This window comes from Propithecus coquereli, unplaced genomic scaffold, assembly GCF_000956105.1.
Source record: "Propithecus coquereli isolate 6110/MARCELLA unplaced genomic scaffold, Pcoq_1.0 Scaffold353, whole genome shotgun sequence".
Taxonomy (NCBI): Eukaryota; Metazoa; Chordata; class Mammalia; order Primates; family Indriidae; genus Propithecus; species Propithecus coquereli.
Window position 1 is genome coordinate 1,101,081 of NW_012149208.1, and position 8,247 is coordinate 1,109,327.

General features: G+C 41.0%; 1 protein-coding gene across 1 annotated transcript; it reads left to right on the forward strand.

Annotated features, from left to right (window-relative positions):
• The first annotated feature begins 463 nt into the window (after positions 1-463).
• On the forward strand, positions 464-4,511 carry SAR1B (secretion associated, Ras related GTPase 1B). Its single transcript, XM_012651307.1, has 4 exons — positions 464-575; positions 1,887-1,990; positions 3,054-3,185; positions 3,864-4,511. The coding sequence occupies exons 1-4, from the start codon at positions 464-466 to the stop codon at positions 3,978-3,980; spliced, it is 465 nt and encodes a 154-aa protein (XP_012506761.1). The 3' UTR covers positions 3,981-4,511.
• The last annotated feature ends 3,736 nt before the right edge of the window (positions 4,512-8,247 follow it).

The window sequence follows — 8,247 nt, forward strand, 5'->3', positions numbered from 1 at the left end:
ACCTCAAACTCCTGGGCTCAAGCGATCCTCCTGCCTCAGCCTCCTGAGTAGCTGGGATTACGGGCATGTGCCACAACACTCGACTAATTTTTTTTGAGACAGAGTCTTGCTCTGTCACCCCACTTAGATAGAGTGCAATGGCGTCATAGCTCACTGCAACCTCCAACTCCTGGGCTCAAGCAATCCTCCCTCCTCGGCCTTCCAGAGTGCTAGTATTACAGGCATAAGCCACTGGGCCAGCACTAGTCTTTATTTCCTGCTATTTCCTTAAATTCACTTGACTCCAACCAAATCATACCTTCTTGGTATTATCCCACTCTGTTCTTTTTGCTCATGCCATCCCCATATGCAAATGAATAACCCCTCAGGGCCCAGTGACTGTCCTGCTACCTCCCCTGGGAAGCCACTTCCAGCCAGGAGTGCTCTCAACTGTGCTTCCATAGCACTCAGTCCATCTGTGTACATGTCTACAAAAAGTTTGGAAGACTATCTTTTCTCCTATACTAAACTTTCTGGGACTAAAATCTTGCTTATTTTTTATATCTCCAAAAGTACTTGGCAGCATCCAACACATTGTAAGTCATAACTAATGAATATTACAGAGTTGATGGGCATTCTAAAAACCCGATATGACACATAGTTGAAAAGATTTTAAGCAGTTGTGGCTAGTGAAAGCACATTTGAGACATATGATAATTGTTTGGCATGTACATAAAATAATTTCTGGAATATGATTAGAATTGGAATCTATTGGAGTTTGTCTGAGACTTCATTTCTATATTATTTTCAAGATATATTATAAAACTCAAGTCAAAGAAGAAAGGTATTTTCCCTGGGGTACCCTAAGAACTGTTTTCTCCGTTAAAAAAGAGTGTCATGGAAAAAAATCATCCTGTGATTTCATAGACTTTAGTTAATTATTAACACTTGAGCTTGTTTTCTTTGTTTTTGTTTTTGGGGTGTTTTTTGTCGTTGTTGTTCAGAGACAGAATCTTGCTCTGTTGCCCTGGGTAGAGTACAGTGGCATCATCATAGCTCACAGCAACCTCAAACTCTTAGGCTCAAGCGATCCTCCTTCCTCAGCCTTCCCGGTAGCTGGGACTACAGGCGCATGCAACCACGTCCAGCCAGTTTTTGCTATTTTTCAGTCTAATGCTCTCCCAACTGAGCTATTTCAGCCGGTGGCTTTTTTTTTCTATTTTTAGTAGAGATGGGATCTTGCTCTTGCTCAGGCCGAACTGCTTATATTTTATATTTATATAGTAGCAGTCTTCCAGTGAACTTAATTTGCATCATTCATTGTCCAGTGGTATAATAGCAAATATTCTACTTCTTACTTGGGGAAAATTGGGAGAGAGTAAAGTATTTGACTTGCCCACAATCAAGGAAAGCCTGAAATTTCTTCTTTGGCATTCTGGGAAGATTTTGGCAACACTGGGTAAAAGATTAACTTGAATATATAGTGAAGTAGCAGGTGTTAAAGGATAACTTTTTTTTTTTTTTTTTTTTGAGACAGTCTCTCACTGTGTTGCTTGGGCTAGATGCCTTGGTGTCAGCCTAGCTCATAGTAACCTCAAACTCCTGGGCTCAAGCGATCCTCCTGTCTCAGCCTCCCGAGTAGCTGGGCCTACAGGCATGTGCCACCACGCCCAGCTAATTTTTCTATTTTTAGTAGAGATGGGATCTCTCTCTTGCTCAGGCTGGTCTCGAACTCCTGAGCTCAAGCAATCCTCCTGCCTTGGCCTCCCAGAGTGCTACAGGCGTGAGCCACCGGGCCCGGCCATGTTAAGAGATAACTATACTCGATATCTTGTTGGGCTGTTCAATCAAACCATCCACTAGGTTTGACCAGTAAGTAAAATCTAAATTCTGATTGTTTTTGTTAGCTCGAAGAGTGTGGAAAAACTACCTTCCTGCTATCAATGGCATTGTATTTTTGGTGGATTGTGCAGACCATGAAAGGCTGTTAGAGTCAAAAGAAGAACTCGATGTAAGTTAAATGATTAAAAATAAATGTAGTTAAATCACTCTGGTAAGCCTGAAGAAGTAGGTTGGAGTTATAGATATCAGAGTAGAGCTTTTCTGCAGTCTCACAGGAAACTGCTGACAATTGGTTCAGCTCAGTGATTGCTTTAAGTAGTGATTACTTTACTCAGAATGCATGGGGAATACCTTTGAGTAATTGTAGCTATTGAGGAAGTCCTAACACAGACATCCTTCCTGGTGACTTGAGGAGCCCACCCTGTACCGAGTGTGTCCTTCTAGTGTATTTCATGTTTGCTGTATTCGTGGAGTGGGTTGCTCTTGAGTCCCAGGACGCCACTTCTTCAGGGGCTGCCACCCCTGGAAATGGTATGACATGCTGTCTTTGACACTCCCAGGAATAAACAGGGGCATATTTAGCTACCTCCTCTCCCCTCTCCCAGGTCAGATGCTTTGTAAAGGTCCTCAAGAGCAGCAGGCAAGGCCCTCACTAGATCTGGGGCCACAGAGTAAGCAGGTCTGTGGTCTGACTGAAGGTTGACCCAATCATGCCTCAGCCCAGGGCAGGCAAACAAATACTTCTTTATGTGGAAAAGTCTAGGTAGGTTCTGTACTTATGGAATAGGGCTGGGGAATTCCCAATTTCCTACTTGGTGCCAGACACTGTGCATATTATTTCACGTAATTCTCAGATCAGCTCCATAAGGTAGGTGCTAGTATTCCCAATTCTCCCTGAGCTTCAGTGAGGCTAACTTGCCCAAAGTCACAACTCAGAAGTAGCAGAAAGCAGGCCTTTCCACCTCCAAGGGGTTGACTCTAGCCACCCTACCTCACTGGCTTACGTAGTGAGCAGAGCGAGCATTTACAGGAAGAGCCCTAGGGAGACAGAAGAATTGAGCTTACGGTTTCATGGAGCTCACTTTAAGATGTGGGAGACATTTGCCAAAGGAAGTTGGCATGACATGATATGGTAGGGAACGAGTTCCTTGACTGTTTCATCTTATCGAAATAGGCCCTTTGGATGGTTTCATGTCAGCTTCTTATCTTTTGTATTGTTTTGTTTTTTTCAGTCACTAATGACAGATGAAACCATTGCTAATGTGCCTATACTGATTCTTGGGAATAAGATCGACAGACCTGAAGCCATCAGTGAAGAAAGATTACGAGAGATATTTGGTTTATATGGTCAGACAACAGGAAAGGTAAAAAAAAAAATTTTTGACAAGTGTGAGTATTTAATTCTATAATGCAGGTGTCCTTTTAAATTACTGTCGTCCAGCTCCACAAGCCCGTTATCTTTTTTTGTTGTTTGTTGAGACAGGGTTCGCTCTTGCCCAGGCTGGAGTGCAGTAGGGGTTTTCTGAACAAACACTTTTTTTTTTTTTTGAGACAGAGTCTCGCTCTGTCACCCAGGCTAGAGTCCCGTGGCGTCAGCCTAGCTCATAGCAACCTCAAACTCCTGGGCTCAAGTGATCCTCCCACCTTGGCCTCCCAGACTGCTAGGATTACAGGCGTGAGCCACTGCGCCCAGCCTGTGTCTTCTTTTTAATAAGTCATCTCCACATTAATTTCAGGAAATGCCTTGTTTGGTCATAAACCTACTCAGAGAATGTTTTTTTTTCATATCCATGAAGCCAGTTTGGACTTTTTCCAATATGATTTTTATTCTGTGTCCCTCACAAGCTAACCTCTTTCCCACTGAGTGAGAGAAGGAGGCTTCCTGTGTGTTTAGGGGACGTGGATGCCAAGTAGCCATGACTTTATCACAGCTGGGGCTTTATCACAATCGCCCTTTGTTCAAAGGTAGAACCTATAATTCTGCTGGGGAGTGGAGCTTTTATTTTATAAAACTCCCACATAATGTCTCTCTTCTCTTCTAGGGCAGTGTGTCTCTGAAAGAACTGAACGCCCGACCCTTGGAAGTGTTCATGTGCAGTGTGCTCAAAAGACAGGGCTATGGAGAGGGCTTCCGCTGGATGGCGCAGTACATTGACTAACACCGACCTGCATTGGTTCCAGGTCTCGACATTCAGGCCTACTCAGAGCTTTGATCGCTCAACATGCATAACTTGAACTCAATAGACTTTTGTTGCTTATAAAACTGATGTTTTTTAGATTATTAATATTATATCAACTTAATTTGAGTGAGAATTGAAAACTGATTCAAGTAAGTTTGAATATCACACTATTAGTTTTCTAATTCCATAAAAATAATTAGTTTTTACAGTTTGTAATCTGACATTACCCCAGCGCCATTTATAAAGAACGACTTTCCGGGAGTACATTTGAAGCACTTTTTAATAACATGAAACTACAAATATCAACCATATTTAAAAGCTCATCATGTTAAATTTTTTATGTACTTTTTTGGAACTAGTTTTTAAATTTTAGATTGTATGTCCACCTATTTTAAGTGTACAGTTAATAATTAGCTTATCAATGATTGCATGATGCCTTACAGTTTTCAATAATATTTTTTCTTATGCAAACGTCATGCAATAAAACAAACTCTAATGTTCAGCATCTTTGTTGGGCATATGTTTCATTTAAATGTGTCTTATCTAGTATACTCTGAAAATTTGAACTTTTTAAATATTGTACATACAAAGGGGTTGTTGGGAAAGGAGATTCCTTCAGAATATTTAGAATAATGTTCAAGCCCCGATAGACTTTTGCATTTACCATGAGACAGTTGCAGTCAGTTGCATCTGGTAGTGCATTTCTCTCTCAATCCTGTGTATTTATATCAGTAATGCTGCCATTGCCAGTGCTGACGGAGTCCATGTCCTGTTCCTGCGGGAGTGACCCTTTGAAGGAAAGTACATCTACACCACTCAAGGGGTCCCCAGCTTGTTGGGCCCCATGGTTCTATCCCAGTTGGCTAACTCTGAAGTACTCCAGTCCTATCAGTGCCCAGTTTGGTAATCTGTGCCTCTTCACCAAAAGTAGTGACAGGCGCCAGTCTCTCCACATTCAGAGGTACTCCCCAGGGCAAGCAACAAGTAGGATCTTTTACACAGTTTTGTTGTGGAGACCTGCATATCCAAGGAAAAAGAAACAGCTTGTTCTGCTTCAGTCGTTGCTGAGAAGTGTGGGGAGTTTGCTCCTATCCTATAGCTTTTTTGCATTCTTGGGCATATTTTATTTCCTGATAGAAGAAAACAAATGCTTCTAATTTTCTTTTTTCTTAGTTGCTCTCAGGTAGCTCTTACTTTATAGCACAAAAAGTTTTGTTTTCGGATACTTGCCATGTGATAGTGTCTACAAGCCTCACTGCCAAACTTATTAATGAGATTTTAGTTAGTTTTTTAAAAGCATTGTAACTTCCTGGGAAATTTTCTTTCTTTCATGTTTGAGATTCCCATCCTTAGTAAGATAAAATGAAAGGTAAGTGCCAAAAATGTATTTTTAAAGACTCTCCAGTTTAAGATTTCTCTTCTGATTATAAGCCAAGTTTTTATAGTATATTTTAACCAATTCCATTGAGAATAGATTATTCCCATTCTATCAACAATAGTTTTAATATCAAAATTAGTGTTTTCTGTAGCCATTGTCCAAATCAGTTATTATAGCCCTTTCTGTCATCAATAATGTAACCTATAAAGCAGATAAGGATTGAGGAATAAGACCGGAAGGGATTACTATTATAGTTAGCTAAGGTCATTTCTTAATATGATGTTTGGTTTTAGTAATTTGGGTATTCTGTTTTACTTTCATCTTCTTTATAAATGAAAATAGCTTCTTCCTTGGCTAGAAACATCAGTAGCACTATAGGAAAAATAGAAAATGCCAGGTAGCCTATGATTTATTCTGCCAGATAGGTTTTTGTTTTGTTTTGTTTTGTTTTTTGAGACAGAGTCTCGCTCAGTAGCCCTAGGTAGAGTGCAGTGGCATCATCATAGCTCACAGCAACCTCACAATCCTGGGCCCAAGTGATCATCTTGCCTCAGCAAGTAGCTGGGACTACAGGTGCTCACCACAGTGCCCAGCTAATTTTTCTGTTTTAGTAGAGAAAGAGTCTTGCTCATGCTCAAGCTGGTCTTGAACTCCTGAGTTCAGGCAGTCCTCCCACCTTGGCCTCCCAGAGTGCTAGGATTACAGCCATGAGCCACCGCGCCTGGCCTGCTAGATAGGTTTAAAGTACTCATTCCTAAAGTTCTGACTAAACAGAACTAAGCCTTATGAAAAGTAACTGCCTCTTGTTCATGTTATTTGTCTTCAGTGCCTTCAGGGACATGTTTTTCTTCAAGTATTCCTTAGAATATCCATTGTGATACTCGAGAAGCTAATTATTTGTGTTGTAAATTGGTATAAAGGAAAAAACTTACTGGTTTCTCTAGTGGGGAAAAATGCTTCCTGGTACAAAATATCTCACTCCAGAACCCTCATTCTAATTCTGACACTGGAATCAAAGAAACAAAGTCACTTTGTGGACCACAGCTATAATTGTGGATATTTTCCTAAAGATATAAGATTCTTAGGGCCTGAGCCTCTAGAAATGAAACTGCACTTAGCAGCAACCAGATTTCCTCCAGAGCTCTCAGAGGACTTACCATCCAGCTCTGAGAATCCCTCCAGAGAACATAAACTGGGTCATTGCCCTTTTTCAAGAGAAGCAAATTAGGAGAATGGCAAGAAGCAGTAGAAGCACATGGGGAAGACAGCTCTGCACGTGGCCTGTGCCTGTGCGAATGAACGTGTGCACCTATGGGGTGTTTTCCGGTAAACGTTAGTAGGTTAATTTTGTGCTCCTTAGTGTCAGATGTTAAAGTGTAGTTGTAACATGGTTGTGTCTAAGTCAAGACTGGATTCCATACAAATCAGGCACTGTTCAAAAGATGTTTTAAAATCTGAGGTCTCTGCCGGGCATGGTGGCTCACGCCTGTAATCCTAGCACTCTGGAAGGCCGAGGCGGGTGGATCGCTCCAGGTCAGGAGTTCAAGACCAGCCTGAGCAAGAGCGAGACCCCGTCTCTACTAAAAATAGAAAGAAATTATCTGGACAACTAAAAATATATAGAAAAAATTAGCCGGGCATAGTGGCGCATGCCTGTAGTCCCAGCTACTCAGGAGGCTGAGGCAGGAGGATCACTTAAGCCCAGGAGTTTAAGGTTGCTGTGACCTAGGCTAATGCCACGGCACTCACTCTAACCCGGGCAACAGAGTGAGACTCTGTCTCAAAAAAAAAAAAAAAATCTGAGGTCTAAGACTCTAAAAATTATAAGGTCTCAGCCCACTTATATTTTTAGAAAGATTCTTACCTCACACCTGTTTCAGTGACTGCTGTTAATTACACATTTTGGGTCATAGCTGGTTAAATTGATAGATTTCAGTTTATCTTTATCTGAGTGAATTTTTAGAGATTATTACATTTTTAAATTGGGGAAAGACATTTGCTAAAAATACATGGCAGAAATTCTTCACTGTTGGCTTAGTCGAATCAGTATCTTTGTATGAGTGCCAAAGATGTATGATTCAGATGTTGTCTGCATAGATCTAAATTTTAGTTTCGTGTGCTTGCACCCACTTACAGATTTACTGTGGTTTACAGCAGAAATGCAGAACATTGTTTCTTTTCCTTAGTTTTCAACTGGCTCACACTTCTCTATAGTGCTTTCTAACACATAAACTAATTGTAAATCATTAAGACAAAGTGATAGCTGTGATAATAGTGTTTCTTGCCTTCTGGAAAATTATTTCGTTAACCACATTTCAAAACCCAGCATTTTCACAAGCTTCATCATTAAAAACAGTGTACTTCTACTTAAGATGATTTGAGAGTTTCAGGGGAAAGGTTTACATTTTCTGAAACTCTGTATTCGACATGTGACTCAATGTCGTATTTCGGTACTATTAGTCACTTACCTGACCGAAGTTTGCTAGGATTTATTGCCAAGTAAAATTTGACCAGAGTACACTGAGAATAGCTTATATAAAGGAAAATCTCTCAAAAGTCTTTCTGTTCATTTTATTTAGAGTGTATTGTTTGGATTTTTTTTTTTTGAGACAGGGTCTCGCTCTGTCACCCAAGCTACAGTGCAGTGGCATGATCATAGCTCACTACAACCTCAAACTCCTGGACTCAAGTGATCCTCCTGCCTCAGCCTCCCGAGGCACGCAGCACCACGCCCAGCTTTTTTATTTTTTGTAGAGACAGTCTCACTCATGCTCAAGCTGGTTTTGATCTCCTGGCCTCAAGTAATCCTCTAGTCTCGGCCTCCCGAAGTGCTAGCATTACAGGGGTGAGCCACCACTCTCAGCCTAT

Bases quoted from the DNA above. Each gene is read 5' to 3' on its own strand.
- SAR1B (XM_012651307.1), top strand. From the start codon at position 464: ATGTCTACAAAAAGTTTGGAAGACTATCTTTTCTCCTATACTAAACTT. The intron at 1,991-3,053 runs GTAAGTTAAATG...TGTTTTTTTCAG, and splicing joins AGTCAAAAGAAGAACTCGAT to TCACTAATGACAGATGAAAC. The intron at 3,186-3,863 runs GTAAAAAAAAAA...CTTCTCTTCTAG, and splicing joins ATGGTCAGACAACAGGAAAG to GGCAGTGTGTCTCTGAAAGA.